This window comes from Scyliorhinus torazame, chromosome 30 (genome assembly GCF_047496885.1).
Source record: "Scyliorhinus torazame isolate Kashiwa2021f chromosome 30, sScyTor2.1, whole genome shotgun sequence".
Lineage (NCBI taxonomy): Eukaryota > Metazoa > Chordata > Chondrichthyes > Carcharhiniformes > Scyliorhinidae > Scyliorhinus > Scyliorhinus torazame.
Window position 1 is genome coordinate 35322578 of NC_092736.1, and position 20624 is coordinate 35343201.

A 20624-nucleotide genomic window follows, 5' to 3' on the forward strand; every position below is an offset into this window, starting at 1 on the left:
TGAGCATCGCTGGCTCAGCCAACATTTATTGCCAACCCCTAATTGCCTTTGTCCAAAGAGCATTGAAGAGTCAACCATACTGCTGTGCATGCAGTCACATATAGGTCAGGCCAGGTAAGACTTCCTTCCCTAAAGGAAACATTACTGAAGCAGATGGGCTTTTTCAACAATCGACAATGGTTTCATGGTCATCAGTAGTCTTTTCAACCGCAGATTTTTCTCGAACTCAAATTTCACCATCAACAGGAGTTGTGACGTCTTGTTGAAGTTGTACAAGCCACACTGTTGTATGGCGACACTGTGTACAGTTCTGGTCACCGCATTACATAGAACATAAAACATAAGACCTAGGAACAGGGGTAGGCCATCTGGCCTCGCGAGCCTGCTCCGCCATTCAATGAGATCATGGCTGATCTTTTGTAGACTCAGCTCCACAAGACATGGGGCTGGTTTAGCACACTGGGCTAAATCGCTGGCTTTTAAAGCAGACCAAGCAGGCCAGCAGCATGGTTCAATTCCCGTACCAGCCTCCCCGAACAGGCGCCGAAATGTGGTGACCCGGGGCTTTTCACAGTAACTTCATTGAAGCCTACTTGTGACAATAAGCGATTTTCATTTCATTTCCACTTTCCGGCCCGAACACCATAACCCTTAATCCCTTCATTCTTCAAAAAACTATCTTCATCTTAAAAACATTTAATGAAGGAGCCTCAACTGCTTCACTGGGCAAGGAATTCCATAGATTCACAACCCTTTGGGTGAAGAAGTTCCTCCTAAACTCAGTCCTAAATCTACTTCCCCTTATTTTGAGGCTATGGCCCCCGAGTTCTGCTTTCACCCGCCAGTGGAAACAACCTGCCCGCATCTATCCTATCTATTCCCTTCATAATTTTATATGTTTCTATAAGATCCCCCCCTCATCCTTCTAAATTCCAATGAGTACAATCCCAGTCTACTCAACCTCTCCTCGTAATCCAACCCCTTCAGCTCTGGGATTAGCCTAGTGAATCTCCTCTGCACACCCTCCAGTGCCAGTACGTCCTTTCTCAAGTAAGGAGACCAAAACTGAACACAATACTCCAGGTGTGGCCTCACTAACAGCTTATACAATTGCAGCATAACCTCCCTAGTCTTAAACTCCATCCCTCTAGCAATGAAGGACACAATTCCATTTGCCTTCTTAAATCACCTGTTGCACCTGTAAACCAGCTTTTTGCGATTCATGCACTAGCACACCCAGGTCTCTCTGCACAGCAGCATGTTTTAATATTTTATCGTTTAAATAATAATCCCTTTTGCTGTTATTCCTACCAAAATGGATAACCTCATTTGTCAACATTGTATTCCATCTGCCAGACCCTAGCCCATTCACTTAACCTATCCAAATCCCTCTGCAGACTTCCAGTATCCTCTGCACTTTTTGCTTTACCACTCATCTTAGTGGTGTCTGCAAACTTGGACACTGATCCACTAGCTACTGATTGCCAACCAGAGAAACAACCATTAATCCCCACTCTTTGCTTTCTATTAATTAACCAATTTATCCATGCTACTACTTTCCCCTTAATGCCATGCATCTTTATCTTCTGCAGCAATCTTTTGTGTGGCACCTTGTCAAAAGCTTTCTGGAAATCCAGATATACCACATCTATTGGCTCCCCGTTATCGACCGCACTGGTAATGCCCTCAAAAAATTCCACTAAATTAGTTAGGCATGGACCTGCCCTTTATGAACCTGTGCTGCGTCTGCCCAAATGGACAATTTCCATCCAGATGGCTCGCTATTTCTTCCTTGATAATAAATTCCAGCATCTTCCCTACTACCGAAGTTAAGCTCACTGGCCTATAATTACCCGCTTTCTGCCTACCTCCATTTTTAAACAGTGGTGTCACGTTTGCTAATTTCCAATCCGCCGGGACCACCCCAGAGTCTAGTGAATTTTGGTAAATTATCACTAGTGCATTTGCAATTTCCCTAGCCATCTCTTTTAGCACTCTGATGCATTCCATCAGGTCCAGGAGACTTGTCTACCTTTAGCCCTACTAGCTTGCCCATCACTACCTCCTTAGTGATAAAAATAATCTCAAGGTCCTCACCTGTCATAGCCACATTTCTATCAGTCACTAGCATGTTATTTGTGTCTTCCACTGTGAAGACCGACCCAAAAAACCTGTTCAGTTCCTCAGCCATTTCCTCATCTCCCATTATTAAATCTCCCTTCCATCCTCTAAAGGACCTTAGCCACTCTTTTGTTTTATATCTCTGTAGAAACTTTTACTATCTGTTTTTATATTCTGAGCAAGTTTACTCTCATAATCTATCTTACTCTTCTTAATACCTTTTTTAGTAACTTTCTGTTGCCCCCTAAAGATTTCCCAGTCCTCTAGTCTCCCACTAATCCTTGCCACTTTGTATGCTTTTTCCTTCAATTTGAAAGGAAATCCTTTTTTTCTCTTATTTCCTTAAGATATCCAGTCGATTTTCCCTCTTTCTACAGTCCTTCCTTTTTGTTGGTATAAATCTTTGCTGAGCACTGTGAAAAGTCGCTTGGAAGGTTCTCCACTGATCCTCAACTGTTTCACCATAAAGTCTTTGCACCCAGTCTACCTTAGCTAGTTCTTCTCTCATCCCATTGTAATCTCCTTTGTTTAAGCACAAAACACTAGTGTTTGATTTTACCTTCTCACACAATTTTAAATTCCACCATATTGTGATCGCTCCATTCGAGAGGATCCCGAACTATGAGATCCTGAATCAATCCTGTCTCATTACACAGGACCAGATCTAGGACCGCTTGTTCCCTCGTAGGTTCCATTACATACTGTTCTAGGAAACTATCGCGGATACATTCTATAAACTCCTCCTCAAGGCTGCCTTGACCGACCTGGTTAAACCAATCGACATGTAGATTAAAATCCCCCATGATAACTGCTGTACCACTTCTACATGCATCAGTTATTTCTTTGTTTATTGCCTGCCCCACCATAATGTTACTATTTGGTGGCCTATAGACTACTCCTATCAGTGACTTTTTCGCCTTACTTTTCCTGATGTCCACCCAAATGGATTCAACCTCATCCTCCATAGCACCGTTGTCATCCCTTACTATTGCCCGGATGTCATCCTTAAATAACAGAGCTACACCACTTCCCTTCCGAATAGTTTGATACCCTCGGATATTTAACTCCCAGTCGTGACCATCCTTTGGCCACTAAATCATAGTCATTCACGATGATTTGCACCATCAACTCATTTACCTTATTCCGAATACTGCAAGCATTCAGTTAAAGTACACTTATGCTGGCTTTTATACCTCAGTTTTGAATCTTAACAACGTTTTGAATCTTAACACCTCGATCAGTACCTCTCCCAAGTTATATTTCCTCTTACATTTTCTCCTAATTTTCCTTGTCGTTGAACCCATATCATCATGCAACAACCTGCCATTTATGTTTTTACTTCCCGTTTTATTCCTTTTAGTATTATTGGACCTATTCACTGAGCTCCCCTCAGTCACTGTACCTTGTACTGTCGCCCTTTTTGATTTTTGACTGTGGCTTTTCTGCCTTACACTTTCCCCCTTACTGCCTTTTGTTTCTGTCCCTCTTTTATTACCTTCCAACTTCCTGCATCGGTTCCCATCCCCCTGCCACATTAGTTTAAACCGTTCCCAACAGCTCCAGCAAACACCCCGCCAGGACATACAGTACAGAAGGAGGCCATTCGGCCCATCAAGTCTGCACCGACCCACTTAAGCCCTCACTTCCACCCTATCCCCGTAACCCAATACCCCCCTAACCTTGGGTCACTAAGGGCAATTTATCATGGCCAATCCACCTAATCTGCATGTCTTTGGACTGTGGGAAGAAACCAGAGGAAATCCACGCACACAGGGAGAACGTGCAGACTCCGCACAGACAGTGACCCAGCGGGGAATCAAACCTGGAACGCTGGCGCTGTGAAGCCACAGTGCTATCCATTTGTGCTACCGCGCTGCCCATTATTATATTATTAAACTAGAAAGAGTGCAGAAGAGATTTACGAGGATGCTACCGGGACTTGATGGTCTGAGTTATAAGCAGAGGCAAGATAGACTGGGACTTTTTTCCTTGGAGCATAGGAGGCTTCAGGGTGATCTTATAGAGGTCTATAAAATAATGAGGGGCATAGATAAGGTAGTTGGTCAACACCTTTTCCCAAAGGTAGAGGAGTCTAGAACTAGAGGGCAGAGGTTTAAGGTGAGAGGGTCCAGAGTGGCAATCTTTTCAAACAGATGGTGGCGACTGTCTGCCAGAGGCAGCAGTAGAGGTGGGTTCAATTTTTTCTATTAAAAAGCATTTATAGAATTTACAGTGCAGAAGGAGGCCATTTGGCCCATCAAGTCTGCACCACCTCTTGGAACAAGCACCCTACCCGAGGTCAACACCTCCACCCTATCCCCATAACTCAGTAACCCCACCCAACACTAAGGGCAACCCCCCTAGGGGGGGGTGTTTGCGAGAGCCATTGGGGAGAGTTTAAATTCATGTGGCAGGGGGATGGGAACCGATGCAGGAAGTTGGAAGGTAGTAAAACAGGGACAGAAATAAAAGGCAGTAAGGGGGAAAGTGTAAGGCAGAGAAGCCATAGTCAAAAATCAAAAAGGGCGACAGTACAAGGTACAGTGACTGAGGGGAGCTCAGTGAATAGGACCAGGAATACTAAAAGAAATAAAACGGGAAGTGAAAACATTAATGGTAAGCGACGCGGCAGGTTGTTACAGGAAGATATGGGTTCGACGACAAGGAAAATTAGGAGAAAGGTTAAGAGGAAATATAACTTAGGAGAGGTTACTGATCGAGGTGTTAAGGTTCAGAACAGAGGTAAAAAAGCCAACATAAGTGTATTGGCTTATACTGCTGAATCCTCGTAGTATTCGGAATAAGGTAAATGAGTTGATGGCGCAAATCATCATGAATGACTATAATTTAGTGGCCATTACTGAAACATGGTTAAAGGATGGTCACGACTGGGAGTTAAATATCCGAGGGTATCAAGCCTTTCGGAAGGACAGAGTGGATGGTGAGGGAGGTGGTGTAGCTCTGTTATTTAAGGATGACATCCGGGCAACAGTAAGGGATGACATCGGTACTATGGAGGATAAGTTTGAATCCATTTGGATGGAAATCAGGAATAGTAAGGCAAAAAAGTCACTAATAGGAGTAATCTATAGGCCACCAAATAGTAACATTATGGTGGGGCAGGCAATAAATAAAGAAATAACTGATGCATGTAGAAATGGTACAGCAGTTATCATGGGGGATTTTAATCTACATGTCGATTGGTTTAACCAGGTCGGTCAAGGCAGCCTTGAGGAGGAGTTTATAGAACGTATCCGCGATAGTTTCCTAGAACAGTATGTAATGGAACCTACGAGGGAACAAGCGGTCCTAGATCTGGTCCTGTGTCATGAGACAGGATTGATTCAGGATCTCATAGTTAGGGATCCTCTCGGAAGGAGCGATCACAATATGGTGGAATTTAAAATACAGATGGAGGGTGAGAAGGTAAAATCAAGCACTAGAGTTTTGTACTTAAACAAAGGAGATTACAATGGGATGAGAGAATAACTAGCTAAGGTAGACTGGGAGCAAAGACTTTATAGTGAAACAGTTGAGAAACAGTGGAGAACCTTCCAAGTGATTTTTCACAGTGCTCAGCAAAGGTTTATACCAACAAAAAGGAAGGGCGGTAAAAAGAGGGAAAATCGACCGTGGATATCTAGGGAAATAAGGGAGAGTATCAAATTGAAGGAAAAAACATACAAAGTAGCAAAGATCAGTGGGAGACTAGAGGACTGGGAAATCTTTAGGGGGCAACAGAAAGCTACTAAAAAAGCTATAAAGAAGAGTAAGATAGATTATGAGAGTAAACTTGCTCAGAATATAAAAACAGATAGTAAAAGTTTCTACAAATACATAAAACAAAAAAGAGTGGATAAGGTAAATATTGGTCCTTTAGAGGATGAGAAGGGAGATTTAGTAATGGGAGATGAGGAAATGGCTGAGGAACTGAACAGGTTTTTTGGGTCGGTCTTCACAGTGGAAGACACAAATAACATGCCAGTGACTGATGGAAATGAGGCTATGACAGGTGAGGACCTTGAGAGGATTGTTATCACCAAGGAGGTAGTGATGGGCAAGCTAATGGGGCTAAAGGGAGTCTTGGACCTGATGGAATGCATCCCAGAGTGCTAAATGAGATGGCTAGGGAAATTGCAAATGCACTAGTGATAATTTACCAAAATTCACTAGACTCTGGGGTGGTCCCGGCGGATTGGAAATTAGCAAACGTGACACCACTGTTTAAAAAAGGAGGTAGGCAGAAAGCGGGTAATTATAGGCCAGTGAGCTTAACTTCGGTAGTAGGGAAGATGCTGGAATCTATCATCAAGGAAGAAATAGCGAGGCATCTGGATGGAAATTGTCCCATTGGACAGACGCAGCATGGGTTCATAAAGGGCAGGTTGTGTCTAACTAATTTAGTGGAATTTTTTGAGGACATTAACAGTGCGGTAGATAACGGGGAGCCAATGGATGTGGTATATCTGGATTTCCAGAAAGCCTTTGACAAGGTGCCACACAAAAGGTTGTTGCATAAGATAAAGATGCATGGCATTAAGGGGAAAGTAGTAACATGGATACAGGATTGGTTAATTAATAGAAAGCAAAGAGTGGGGATTAATGGGTGTTTCTCTGGTTGGCAATCAGTAGCTAGTGGTGTCCCTCAGGGATCAGTGTTGGGCCCACAACTGTTCACAATTTACATAGATGATTTGGAGTTGGGGACCAAGGGCAATGTGTCCAAGTTGGCAGACGACACTAAGATAAGTGGTAAAGCAAAACGTGCAGAGGATACTGGAAGTCTGCAGAGAGATTTGGATAGGCTAAGTGAATGGGCTAGGGTCTGGCAGATGGAATACAATGTTGACAAATGTGAGGTTATCCATTTTGGTAGGAATAACAGCAAAAGGGATTATTATTTAAATGATAAAATATTAAAACATGCTGCTGTGCAGAGAGACCTGGGTGTGCTAGTGCATGAGTCGCAGAAAGTTGGTTTTCAGGTGCAACAGGTGATTAAGAAGGCAAATGGAATTTTGTCCTTCGTTGCTAGAGGGATGGAGTTTAAGACTCGGGAGGTTCTGCTGCAATTGTATAAGGTGTTTGTGAGGCCACACCTGGAGTATTGTGTTCAGTTTTGGTCTCCTTACTTGAGAAAGGACGTACTGGCACTGGAGGGTGTGCAGAGGAGATTCACTAGGTTAATCCCAGAGCTGAAGGGGTTGGATTACGAGGAGAGGTTGAGTAGACTGGGACTGTACTCGTTGGAATTTAGAAGGATGAGGGGGGATCTTATAGAAACATATAAGATTATGAAAGGAATGGATAGGATAGATGCGGGCAGGTTGTTTCCATTGGTGGGTGAAAGCAGAACTAGGGGGCATAGCCTCAAAATAAGGGGAAGTAGATTTAGGACTGACTTTAGGAGGAACTTCGTCACCCAAAGGGTTGTGAATCTATGGAATTCCTTGCCCAGTGAAGCAGTCGAGGCTCCTTCATTCAATGTTTTTAAGATAAAGATATAGTTTTTTGAAGAATAAAGGGATTAAGGGTTATGGTGTTCGGGCCGGAAAGTGGAGCTGAGTCCACAAAGGATCAGCCATGCTCTCATTGAATGGTGGAGCAAGCTCGAGGGGCCAGATGACCTACTCCTGCTCCTAGTTCTTATGTTCTTATGTAAATCACACAATAACCTTTTCTAGGACTGAAAGCAGAAAGGGTTAAAGGAGAGCTAAAGTTGAACAGCTATCCATCCAATGTGCAAGGACAAAGAGACTGTTCCGGAGCGAACAGCTGAAAGGAGCACACAAATCACATTGCATCCAGAGGATGTTACTCTGTTTCTCCGAAGAAGGAAATATGTTCCAGCTGATTTAATGATCTGATTGACGGTTAATGAATTTTAAGGAGTACCTTCTGTCCCAGTTGAAAGACTCTGAGCTGTTGTGGTTGAGGAAGCGACGCGTACAGAGGAAATACTGTCATTCTCGCACAGCCTTGTGGAAGGTGTTTTGCAATTTCCCTGCACGTTCTACTCATGCTTTCAATCTCCTCCTGACCAGTCAGAAAAACCAGAATGCTGTGGGAAGGTGGCGCTTCCTGTTGGAAAGATAACAGAGACTATCTATTCACAGAAACACTACTTACTTCAGATACCATACCTCCCTCACACCTCATACCAACTTTCATTCAATTTTCTTTCAAATGGGAAAGCCATGTATTAATTAGGAAACCCACAATGTCAGAAAAACAATGCCAGAGATAGAACATAGAACATTACAGGGCAGTACAGGCCCTTCGGCCCTCGATGTTGCGCCGATCTGTGAAACCACTCGAAAGCTATTCCCTTATCGTCCAGATGTCTATCCAATGACCATTTGAATGTCCTTAGTGTTGGTGAGTCCACTACTGTTGCAGGCAGGGCATTCCACGCCCTTACTACTCTGAGTAAAGAACCTACCTCTGACATCTGTCTTATATCTATCTCCCCTCAATTTAAAGCTATGTCCCCTCGTGCTAGACATCACCATCCGAGGAAAAAGGCTCTCACTGTCCACCCTATCCAATCCTCTGATCATCTTGTATGCCTCAATTAAGTCACCTCTTAACCTTCTTCTCTCTAACGAAAACAGCCTCAAGTCCCTCAGCCTTTCCTCATAAGATCTTCCCTCCATACCAGGCAACATTCTGGTAAATCTCCTCTGCACCCTTTCCAATGCTTCCATATCCCTCCTATAATGCGGTGACCAGAATTGCACGCAATACTCCAAATGCTGCTGCACCAGAGTTTTGTACAGCTGCAACATGACCTCATGGCTCCGAAACTCAATCCCTCTACCAATAAAAGCTAACACACCGTACGCCTTCTTAACAATCCTCTCAACCTGGATGGCAACTTTCAGGGATCTATGTACATGGACACCGGATCTCTCTGCTCATCCACACTGCCAAGAATCTTACCATTAGCCCAGTACTCGGTCTTCCTGTTATTCCTTCCAAAATGAACCACCTCACACTTTTCTGCATTAAACTCCATTTACCACCTCTCAGCCCAGTGCAGCAGCTTATCTATGTCCCTCTGTAACTTGTAACATCCTTCCGCACTGTCCACAACTCCACCGACTTTGGGCAGCACGGTAGCATTGTGGATAGCACAGTTGCTTCACATCTCCAGGGTCCCAGGTTTGATTCTGGCTTGGGTCACTGTCTGTGCGGAGTCTGCACATCCTCCCCGTGTGCGCGTGGGTTTCCTCCGGGTGCTCCGGTTTCCTCCCACAGTCCAAAGATGTGCAGGTTAGGAGGATTGGCCATGATGAATTGCCCTTCGTGTTGGGTGGGGTTACTGGGTTATGGGGATAGGGTGGAGGTGTTGACCTTGGGTAGGGTGCTCTTTCCAAGAGCCGGTGCAGACTCGATGGGCCAAATGGCCTCCTTCTGCACTGTAAATTCTATGACTTTAGTATCATCTGCAAATTTACTCACCCATCCTTCTACACCCTCCTCCAGGTCGTTTATAAAAATGACAAAGAGCAGTGGCCCCAAAATAGATCCTTGTGGTACACCACTAGTAACTGGACTCCAGTCTGAACATTTCCCATCAACCACCACCCTTTGTCTTCTTCGAGCTAGCCAATTTCTGATCCAAACTGCTAAATCTCCCTGAATCCCATGCTTCCGTATTTTCTGCAGTAGCCTACCGTGGGGAACCTTATCAAACGCTTTACTGAAATCCACATACAACACATCAACTGCTTTACCCTCATCCACCTGTTTGGTCACCTTCTCAGAGAACTCAATAAGGTTTATGAGGCACGACCTACCCTTCACAAAACCGTGTTGACTATCTCTAATCAAATTATTCCTTTCCAGATGATTATACACCCTATCTCTTATAAACCTTTCCAAGATTTTGCCCACAACAGAAGTAAGGTTCACTGGTCTATAGTTACCGGGATTGTCTCTACTCCCCTTCTTGAACAAGGGGACAACATTTGCTATCCTCCAGTCTTCTGGCACTATTCCTGTAGACAAAGATGACTTAAAGATCAAGGCCAAAGGCTCAGCAATCTCCTCCCTAGCTTCCCAGAGAATCCTAGGATAAATTCCATCCGGCCCAGGGGACTTATCTATTTTCACACTTTCCAGAATTGTTAACAGCGCCTCCTTATGAACCTCAAACTCTTCTAGTCTAGTAGCCTGAATCTCAGTATTCTCCTCGACAACATTGTCTTTTTCCTGTGTGAATACTGACAAAAAATATTCATTTAGCACCTCTCCTATCTCCTCGGACTCCAAGCACAACTTCCCACTACTGTCCTTGACTGGCCCTACTCTTACCCTAGTCATTTGTTTATTCCTGACATATCTATAGAAAGCTTTAGGGTTATCCTTGATCCGACCTGCCAAAGACTTCTCATGTCCCCTCCTGGCTCTTCATAGATATCTCGTCAGGTCCTTCCTAGCTAACTTGTAACTCTCCAGCACCCTAACTGAACATTCATGTCTCATCTTTACATAAGCCTCCTTCTTCCTCTTGACAAGTGTTTCGACTGCTTTAGTAAACCACGGTTCCCTTGCTCGACCACTTCCTCCCTGCCTGACAGGTACATACTTATCAAGGACACGCAGTAGCTGTTCTTTGAACAAGCTCCACATTTCCATTGTGTCCATCCCCTGCAGTTTTCCTCTCCATCCGATGCATCCTTAGTCTTGCCTCATCGCATCATAATTGCCTTTCCCCCAGATATAACTCTTGCCCTGCGGTATAGAACAAGAACAAAGAAATGTACAGCACAGGAACATGCCCTTGGGCCCTCCAAGCCCGTGCCGACCATGCTGCCCGACTAAACTACAATCTTCTACACTTCCTGGATACGTATCCCTCTATTCCCATCCTATTCATGCATTTGTCAAGATGCCCCTTAAATGTCACTATTGTCCCTGCTTCCACCACCTCCTCCGGTAGCGAATTCCAGGCACCCACTACCCTCTGCGTAAAAAACTTGCCTCGTACATCTACTCTAAACCTTGCCCCTCTCACCTTAAACCTATGCCCCCTAGTAATTGACCCCTCTACCCTGGGGAAAAGCCTCTGACTATCCACTCTGTCTATGCCCCTCATAATTTTGTAGACCTCTATCAGGTCTCCCCTCAACCTCCTTCGGTCCAGTGAGAACAAACCGAGTTTATTCAACCGCTCCTCATAGCTAATGCCCTCCATACCAGGCAACATTCTGGTAAATCTCTTCTGCACCCTCTCTAAAGCCTCCACATCCTTCTGGTAGTGTGGCGACCAGAATTGAACACTATACTCCAAGTGTGGCCTAACTAAGGTTCTATACAGCTGCAACGTGACCTGCCAATTCTTATACTCAATGCTCCGGCCAATGAAGGCAAGCATGCCGTATGCCGTCTTGACTACCTCCTCCACCTGTCTATCACCTTTCAGTGACCTGTGGACCTGTACTCCTAGATCTCTCCGACTTTCAATACTCTTGAGGGTTCTACCATTCACTGTGCAGGTAGGGAATATTCCCCACCTGCATTAGACCTTCCAAAATGCATTACCTCACATTTGTCTGGATTAAACTCCATCTGCCATCTCTCCGCCCAAGTCTCCAAACAATCTAAATCCTGCTGTATCCTCTGACAGTCCTCATCGCTATCCGCAATTCCACTTACAAATCAGACCAGTTACATTTTCCTCCAAATCATTGATATATACTACAAACAGCAAAGGTCCCAGCACTGATCCCTGTGGAACACCACAGGTCACAGCCCTCCAATTAGAAAAGCATTGTTCCATTGCTACTCTCTGCCTTCTATGACCTAGTCAGTTCTGTATCCACCTTGCCAGCTCCCCCCTGATCCCGTGTGACTTCACCTTTTGTACTAGTCTACCATGAGGGACCTTGTCAAAGGCCTTACTGAAGTCCATATAGACAACATCCACTGCCCTACCTGCATCAATCATCTTAGTGACCTCCTCGAAAAACTCTATCAAGTTAGTGAGACACGACCTGTTTAACAACCTCCTTACCTTGCAGGTCAGCTGGGAGCGGGAGAGAGAGAGCCGGGACATTGAAAACAACGCGGGAGATTTAAAAAGCGCGGGAACTGCGAGGCAGAGCGGACAGTTTAAAAGGTCGCGGCCTGGGTGAGATAAGTACTGTTTAAAAACTTCCTTACCTTGCAGGTCAACCGTTAGTTTCGGGAGTCCAGTTCCGGGAGCGGCCACAGGGAGCAAGTGCTGCTGGGAGAGGCAAGTGCTGTTTAAAAAGTTCCTTACCTTGCAGGTCAGCAGTTAGTTTCGGGAGTTCAGTTCCGGGAGCAGGCCTATTGGCTGACTGTAAATCAGGAAGGATACAAAAACGAAATGCTGGAAGCAAACAGAGTGTATCTGAGTGAGGGTAAGGGGGGAGTGAGGGTAAGGGGGGAGTGAGGGTAAGGGGGGAGTGAGGGTAAGGGGGGAGTGAGGGTAAGGGGGGAGTGAGGGTAAGGGGGGAGTGAGGGTAAGGGGGGAGTGAGGGTAAGGGGGGAGTGAGGGTAAGGGGGGAGTGAGGGTAAGGGGGGAGTGAGGGTAAGGGGGGAGTGAGGGTAAGGGGGGAGTGAGGGTAAGGGGGGAGTGAGGGTAAGGGGGGAGTGAGGGTAAGGGGGGAGTGAGGGTAAGGGGGGAGTGAGGGTAAGGGGGGAGTGAGGGTAAGGGGGGAGTGAGGGTAAGGGGGGAGTGAGGGTAAGGGGGGAGTGAGGGTAAGGGGGGAGTGAGGGTAAGGGGGGAGTGAGGGTAAGGGGGGAGTGAGGGTAAGGGGGGAGTGAGGGTAAGGGGGGAGTGAGGGTAAGGGGGGAGTGAGGGTAAGGGGGGAGTGAGGGTAAGGGGGGAGTGAGGGTAAGGGGGGAGTGAGGGTAAGGGGGGAGTGAGGGTAAGGGGGGAGTGAGGGTAAGGGGGGAGTGAGGGTAAGGGGGGAGTGAGGGTAAGGGGGGAGTGAGGGTAAGGGGGGAGTGAGGGTAAGGGGGGAGTGAGGGTAAGGGGGGAGTGAGGGTAAGGGGGGAGTGAGGGTAAGGGGGGAGTGAGGGTAAGGGGGGAGTGAGGGTAAGGGGGGAGTGAGGGTAAGGGGGGAGTGAGGGTAAGGGGGGAGTGAGGGTAAGGGGGGAGTGAGGGTAAGGGGGGAGTGAGGGTAAGGGGGGAGTGAGGGTAAGGGGGGAGTGAGGGTAAGGGGGGAGTGAGGGTAAGGGGGGAGTGAGGGTAAGGGGGGAGTGAGGGTAAGGGGGGAGTGAGGGTAAGGGGGGAGTGAGGGTAAGGGGGGAGTGTGAGGGTAAGGGGGGAGTGTGAGGGTAAGGGGGGAGCGTGAGGGTAAGGGGGGAGTGAGGGTAAGGGGGGAGTGAGGGTAAGGGGGGAGTGAGGGTAAGGGGGGAGTGAGGGTAAGGGGGGAGTGAGGGTAAGGGGGGAGTGAGGGTAAGGGGGGAGTGAGGGTAAGGGGGGAGCGTGAGGGTAAGGGGGGAGCGTGAGGGTAAGGGGGGAGCGTGAGGGTAAGGGGGGAGCGTGAGGGTAAGGGGGGAGCGTGAGGGTAAGGGGGGAGCGTGAGGGTAAGGGGGGAGCGTGAGGGTAAGGGGGGCGTGAGGGTAAGGGGGGCGTGAGGGTAAGGGGGGCGTGAGGGTAAGGGGGCGTGAGGGTAAGGGGGCGTGAGGGTAAGGGGGCGTGAGGGTAAGGGGGCGTGAGGGTAAGGGGGGCGTGAGGGTAAGGGGGGCGTGAGGGTAAGGGGGGCGTGAGGGTAAGGGGGGCGTGAGGGTAAGGGGGGCGTGAGGGTAAGGGGGGCGTGAGGGTAAGGGGGGCGTGAGGGTAAGGGGGGCGTGAGGGTAAGGGGGGCGTGAGGGTAAGGGGGGCGTGAGGGTAAGGGGGGCGTGAGGGTAAGGGGGGCGTGAGGGTAAGGGGGGCGTGAGGGTAAGGGGGGCGTGAGGGTAAGGGGGGCGTGAGGGTAAGGGGGGCGTGAGGGTAAGGGGGGCGTGAGGGTAAGGGGGGCGTGAGGGTAAGGGGGGCGTGAGGGTAAGGGGGGCGTGAGGGTAAGGGGGGCGTGAGGGTAAGGGGGGCGTGAGGGTAAGGGGGGCGTGAGGGTAAGGGGGGCGTGAGGGTAAGGGGGGCGTGAGGGTAAGGGGGGCGTGAGGGTAAGGGGGGCGTGAGGGTAAGGGGGGCGTGAGGGTAAGGGGGGCGTGAGGGTAAGGGGGGCGTGAGGGTAAGGGGGGCGTGAGGGTAAGGGGGGCGTGAGGGTAAGGGGGGCGTGAGGGTAAGGGGGGCGTGAGGGTAAGGGGGGCGTGAGGGTAAGGGGGGCGTGAGGGTAAGGGGGGCGTGAGGGTAAGGGGGGCGTGAGGGTAAGGGGGGCGTGAGGGTAAGGGGGGCGTGAGGGTAAGGGGGGCGTGAGGGTAAGGGGGGCGTGAGGGTAAGGGGGGCGTGAGGGTAAGGGGGGCGTGAGGGTAAGGGGGGCGTGAGGGTAAGGGGGGCGTGAGGGTAAGGGGGGCGTGAGGGTAAGGGGGGCGTGAGGGTAAGGGGGGCGTGAGGGTAAGGGGGGCGTGAGGGTAAGGGGGGCGTGAGGGTAAGGGGGGCGTGAGGGTAAGGGGGGCGTGAGGGTAAGGGGGGCGTGAGGGTAAGGGGGGCGTGAGGGTAAGGGGGGCGTGAGGGTAAGGGGGGCGTGAGGGTAAGGGGGGCGTGAGGGTAAGGGGGGCGTGAGGGTAAGGGGGGCGTGAGGGTAAGGGGGGCGTGAGGGTAAGGGGGGCGTGAGGGTAAGGGGGGCGTGAGGGTAAGGGGGGCGTGAGGGTAAGGGGGGCGTGAGGGTAAGGGGGGCGTGAGGGTAAGGGGGGCGTGAGGGTAAGGGGGGCGTGAGGGTAAGGGGGGCGTGAGGGTAAGGGGGGCGTGAGGGTAAGGGGGGCGTGAGGGTAAGGGGGGCGTGAGGGTAAGGGGGGCGTGAGGGTAAGGGGGGCGTGAGGGTAAGGGGGGCGTGAGGGTAAGGGGGGCGTGAGGGTAAGGGGGGCGTGAGGGTAAGGGGGGCGTGAGGGTAAGGGGGGCGTGAGGGTAAGGGGGGCGTGAGGGTAAGGGGGGCGTGAGGGTAAGGGGGGCGTGAGGGTAAGGGGGGCGTGAGGGTAAGGGGGGCGTGAGGGTAAGGGGGGCGTGAGGGTAAGGGGGGCGTGAGGGTAAGGGGGGCGTGAGGGTAAGGGGGGCGTGAGGGTAAGGGGGGCGTGAGGGTAAGGGGGGCGTGAGGGTAAGGGGGGCGTGAGGGTAAGGGGGGCGTGAGGGTAAGGGGGGCGTGAGGGTAAGGGGGGCGTGAGGGTAAGGGGGGCGTGAGGGTAAGGGGGGCGTGAGGGTAAGGGGGGCGTGAGGGTAAGGGGGGCGTGAGGGTAAGGGGGGCGTGAGGGTAAGGGGGGCGTGAGGGTAAGGGGGGCGTGAGGGTAAGGGGGGCGTGAGGGTAAGGGGGGCGTGAGGGTAAGGGGGGCGTGAGGGTAAGGGGGGCGTGAGGGTAAGGGGGGCGTGAGGGTAAGGGGGGCGTGAGGGTAAGGGGGGCGTGAGGGTAAGGGGGGCGTGAGGGTAAGGGGGGCGTGAGGGTAAGGGGGGCGTGAGGGTAAGGGGGGCGTGAGGGTAAGGGGGGCGTGAGGGTAAGGGGGGCGTGAGGGTAAGGGGGGCGTGAGGGTAAGGGGGGCGTGAGGGTAAGGGGGGCGTGAGGGTAAGGGGGGCGTGAGGGTAAGGGGGGCGTGAGGGTAAGGGGGGCGTGAGGGTAAGGGGGGCGTGAGGGTAAGGGGGGCGTGAGGGTAAGGGGGGCGTGAGGGTAAGGGGGGCGTGAGGGTAAGGGGGGCGTGAGGGTAAGGGGGGCGTGAGGGTAAGGGGGGCGTGAGGGTAAGGGGGGCGTGAGGGTAAGGGGGGCGTGAGGGTAAGGGGGGCGTGAGGGTAAGGGGGGCGTGAGGGTAAGGGGGGCGTGAGGGTAAGGGGGGCGTGAGGGTAAGGGGGGCGTGAGGGTAAGGGGGGCGTGAGGGTAAGGGGGGCGTGAGGGTAAGGGGGGCGTGAGGGTAAGGGGGGCGTGAGGGTAAGGGGGGCGTGAGGGTAAGGGGGGCGTGAGGGTAAGGGGGGCGTGAGGGTAAGGGGGGCGTGAGGGTAAGGGGGGCGTGAGGGTAAGGGGGGCGTGAGGGTAAGGGGGGCGTGAGGGTAAGGGGGGCGTGAGGGTAAGGGGGGCGTGAGGGTAAGGGGGGCGTGAGGGTAAGGGGGGCGTGAGGGTAAGGGGGGCGTGAGGGTAAGGGGGGCGTGAGGGTAAGGGGGGCGTGAGGGTAAGGGGGGCGTGAGGGTAAGGGGGGCGTGAGGGTAAGGGGGGCGTGAGGGTAAGGGGGGCGTGAGGGTAAGGGGGGCGTGAGGGTAAGGGGGGCGTGAGGGTAAGGGGGGCGTGAGGGTAAGGGGGGCGTGAGGGTAAGGGGGGCGTGAGGGTAAGGGGGGCGTGAGGGTAAGGGGGGCGTGAGGGTAAGGGGGGCGTGAGGGTAAGGGGGGCGTGAGGGTAAGGGGGGCGTGAGGGTAAGGGGGGCGTGAGGGTAAGGGGGGCGTGAGGGTAAGGGGGGCGTGAGGGTAAGGGGGGCGTGAGGGTAAGGGGGGCGTGAGGGTAAGGGGGGCGTGAGGGTAAGGGGGGCGTGAGGGTAAGGGGGGCGTGAGGGTAAGGGGGGCGTGAGGGTAAGGGGGGCGTGAGGGTAAGGGGGGCGTGAGGGTAAGGGGGGCGTGAGGGTAAGGGGGGCGTGAGGGTAAGGGGGGCGTGAGGGTAAGGGGGGCGTGAGGGTAAGGGGGGCGTGAGGGTAAGGGGGGCGTGAGGGTAAGGGGGGCGTGAGGGTAAGGGGGGCGTGAGGGTAAGGGGGGCGTGAGGGTAAGGGGGGCGTGAGGGTAAGGGGGGCGTGAGGGTAAGGGGGGCGTGAGGGTAAGGGGGGCGTGAGGGTAAGGGGGGCGTGAGGGTAAGGGGGGCGTGAGGGTAAGGGGGGCGTGAGGGTAAGGGGGGCGTGAGGGTAAGGGGGGCGTGAGGGTAAGGGGGGCGTGAGGGTAAGGGGGGCGTGAGGGTAAGGGGGGCGTGAGGGTAAGGGGGGCGTGAGGGTAAGGGGGGCGTGAGGGTAAGGGGGGCGTGAGGGTAAGGGGGGCGTGAGGGTAAGGGGGGCGTGAGGGTAAGGGGGGCGTGAGGGTAAGGGGGGCGTGAGGGTAAGGGGGGCGTGAGGGTAAGGGGGGCGTGAGGGTAAGGGGGGCGTGAGGGTAAGGGGGGCGTGAGGGTAAGGGGGGCGTGAGGGTAAGGGGGGCGTGAGGGTAAGGGGGGCGTGAGGGTAAGGGGGGCGTGAGGGTAAGGGGGGCGTGAGGGTAAGGGGGGCGTGAGGGTAAGGGGGGCGTGAGGGTAAGGGGGGCGTGAGGGTAAGGGGGGCGTGAGGGTAAGGGGGGCGTGAGGGTAAGGGGGGCGTGAGGGTAAGGGGGGCGTGAGGGTAAGGGGGGCGTGAGGGTAAGGGGGGCGTGAGGGTAAGGGGGGCGTGAGGGTAAGGGGGGCGTGAGGGTAAGGGGGGCGTGAGGGTAAGGGGGGCGTGAGGGTAAGGGGGGCGTGAGGGTAAGGGGGGCGTGAGGGTAAGGGGGGCGTGAGGGTAAGGGGGGCGTGAGGGTAAGGGGGGCGTGAGGGTAAGGGGGGCGTGAGGGTAAGGGGGGCGTGAGGGTAAGGGGGGCGTGAGGGTAAGGGGGGCGTGAGGGTAAGGGGGGCGTGAGGGTAAGGGGGGCGTGAGGGTAAGGGGGGCGTGAGGGTAAGGGGGGCGTGAGGGTAAGGGGGGCGTGAGGGTAAGGGGGGCGTGAGGGTAAGGGGGGCGTGAGGGTAAGGGGGGCGTGAGGGTAAGGGGGGCGTGAGGGTAAGGGGGGCGTGAGGGTAAGGGGGGCGTGAGGGTAAGGGGGGCGTGAGGGTAAGGGGGGCGTGAGGGTAAGGGGGGCGTGAGGGTAAGGGGGGCGCGAGGGTAAGGGGGGCGCGAGGGTAGGGGGGGCGCGAGGGTAGGGGGGCGCGAGGGTAGGGGGGCGCGAGGGTAGGGGGGCGCGAGGGTAGGGGGGCGCGAGGGTAGGGGGGCGCGAGGGCAGGGGGGCGCGAGGGCAGGGGGGCGCGAGGGCAGGGGGGCGCGAGGGCAAGGGGGCGCGAGGGCAAGGGGGCGCGAGGGCAAGGGGGGCGCGAGGGCAAGGGGGCGCGAGGGCAAGGGGGCGCGAGGGCAAGGGGGGCGCGAGGGCAAGGGGGCGCGAGGGCAAGGGGGCGCGAGGGCAAGGGGGCGCGAGGGCAAGGGGGCGCGAGGGCAAGGGGGCGCGAGGGCAAGGGGGCGCGAGGGCAAGGGGGCGCGAGGGCAAGGGGGCGCGAGGGCAAGGGGGCGCGAGGGCAAGGGGGCGCGAGGGCAAGGGGGCGCGAGGGCAAGGGGGCGCGAGGGCAAGGGGGCGCGAGGGCAAGGGGGCGCGAGGGCAAGGGGGCGCGAGGGCAAGGGGGCGCGAGGGCAAGGGGGCGCGAGGGCAAGGGGGCGCGAGGGCAAGGGGGCGCGAGGGCAAGGGGGCGCGAGGGCAAGGGGGCGCGAGGGCAAGGGGGCGCGAGGGCAAGGGGGCGCGAGGGCAAGGGGGCGCGAGGGCAAGGGGGCGCGAGGGCAAGGGGGCGCGAGGGCAAGGGGGCGCGAGGGCAAGGGGGCGCGAGGGCAAGGGGGCGCGAGGGCAAGGGGGCGCGAGGGCAAGGGGGCGCGAGGGCAAGGGGGCGCGAGGGCAAGGGGGCGCGAGGGCAAGGGGGCGCGAGGGCAAGGGGGCGCGAGGGCAAGGGGGCGCGAGGGCAAGGGGGCGCGAGGGCAAGGGGGCGCGAGGGCAAGGGGGCGCGAGGGCAAGGGGGCGCGAGGGCAAGGGGGCGCGAGGGCAAGGGGGCGCGAGGGCAAGGGGGCGCGAGGGCAAGGGGGCGCGAGGGCAAGGGGGCGCGAGGGCAAGGGGGCGCGAGGGCAAGGGGGCGCGAGGGCAAGGGGGCGCGAGGGCAAGGGGGCGCGAGGGCAAGGGGGCGCGAGGGCAAGGGGGCGCGAGGGCAAGGGGGCGCGAGGGCAAGGGGGCGCGAGGGCAAGGGGGCGCGAGGGCAAGGGGGCGCGAGGGCAAGGGGGCGCGAGGGCAAGGGGGCGCGAGGGCAAGGGGGCGCGAGGGCAAGGGGGCGCGAGGGCAAGGGGGCGCGAGGGCAAGGGGGCGCGAGGGCAAGGGGGCGCGAGGGCAAGGGGGCGCGAGGGCAAGGGGGCGCGAGGGCAAGGGGGCGCGAGGGCAAGGGGGCGCGAGGGCAAGGGGGCGCGAGGGCAAGGGGGCGCGAGGGCAAGGGGGCGCGAGGGCAAGGGGGCGCGAGGGCAAGGGGGCGCGAGGGCAAGGGGGCGCGAGGGCAAGGGGGCGCGAGGGCAAGGGGGCGCGAGGGCAAGGGGGCGCGAGGGCAAGGGGGCGCGAGGGCAAGGGGGCGCGAGGGCAAGGGGGCGCGAGGGCAAGGGGGCGCGAGGGCAAGGGGGCGCGAGGGCAAGGGGGCGCGAGGGCAAGGGGGCGCGAGGGCAAGGGGGCGCGAGGGCAAGGGGGCGCGAGGGCAAGGGGGCGCGAGGGCAAGGGGGCGCGAGGGCAAGGGGGCGCGAGGGCAAGGGGGCGCGAGGGCAAGGGGGCGCGAGGGCAAGGGGGCGCGAGGGCAAGGGGGCGCGAGGGCAAGGGGGCGCGAGGGCAAGGGGCGCGAGGGCAAGGGGGCGCGAGGGCAAGGGGGCGCGAGGGCAAGGGGGCGCGAGGGCAAGGGGGCGCGAGGGCAAGGGGGCGCGAGGGCAAGGGGGCGCGAGGGCAAGGGGGCGCGAGGGCAAGGGGCGCGAGGGCAAGGGGGCGCGAGGGCAAGGGGGCGCGAGGGCAAGGGGGCGCGAGGGCAAGGGGCGCGAGGGCAAGGGGCGCGAGGGCAAGGGGGCGCGAGGGCAAGGGGCGCGAGGGCAAGGGGCGCGAGGGCAAGGGGCGCGAGGGCAAGGGGCGCGAGGGCAAGGGGGCGCGAGGGCAAGGGGCGCGAGGGCAAGGGGCGCGAGGGCAAGGGGCGCGAGGGCAAGGGGCGCGAGGGCAAGGGGCGCGAGGGCAAGGGGCGCGAGGGCAAGGGGCGCGAGGGCAAGGGGCGCGAGGGCAAGGGGGCGCGAGGGCAAGGGGCGCGAGGGCAAGGGGCGCGAGGGCAAGGGGCGCGAGGGCAAGGGGCGCGAGGGCAAGGGGCGCGAGGGCAAGGGGCGCGAGGGCAAGGGGCGCGAGGGCAAGGGGCGCGAGGGCAAGGGGCGCGAGGGCAAGGGGCGCGAGGGCAAGGGGCGCGAGGGCAAGGGGCGCGAGGGCAAGGGGCGCGAGGGCAAGGGGCGCGAGGGCAAGGGGCGCGAGGGCAAGGGGCGCGAGGGCAAGGGGCGCGAGGGCAAGGGGGCGCGAGGGCAAGGGGCGCGAGGGCAAGGGGCGCGAGGGCAAGGGGGCGCGAGGGCAAGGGGCGCGAGGGCAAGGGGGCGCGAGGGCAAGGGGG

General features: G+C 55.8%; 1 protein-coding gene across 1 annotated transcript in view; it reads right to left on the reverse strand.

Annotated features, from left to right (window-relative positions):
* Positions 1-20624, reverse strand: part of dhx33 (DEAH (Asp-Glu-Ala-His) box polypeptide 33) — a 159539-nt gene that overhangs the window by 57807 nt on the left and 81108 nt on the right. The window contains 1 exon segment of the mRNA XM_072492603.1: positions 8017-8202. Coding sequence (XP_072348704.1) covers positions 8017-8202 — 186 coding nt within the window.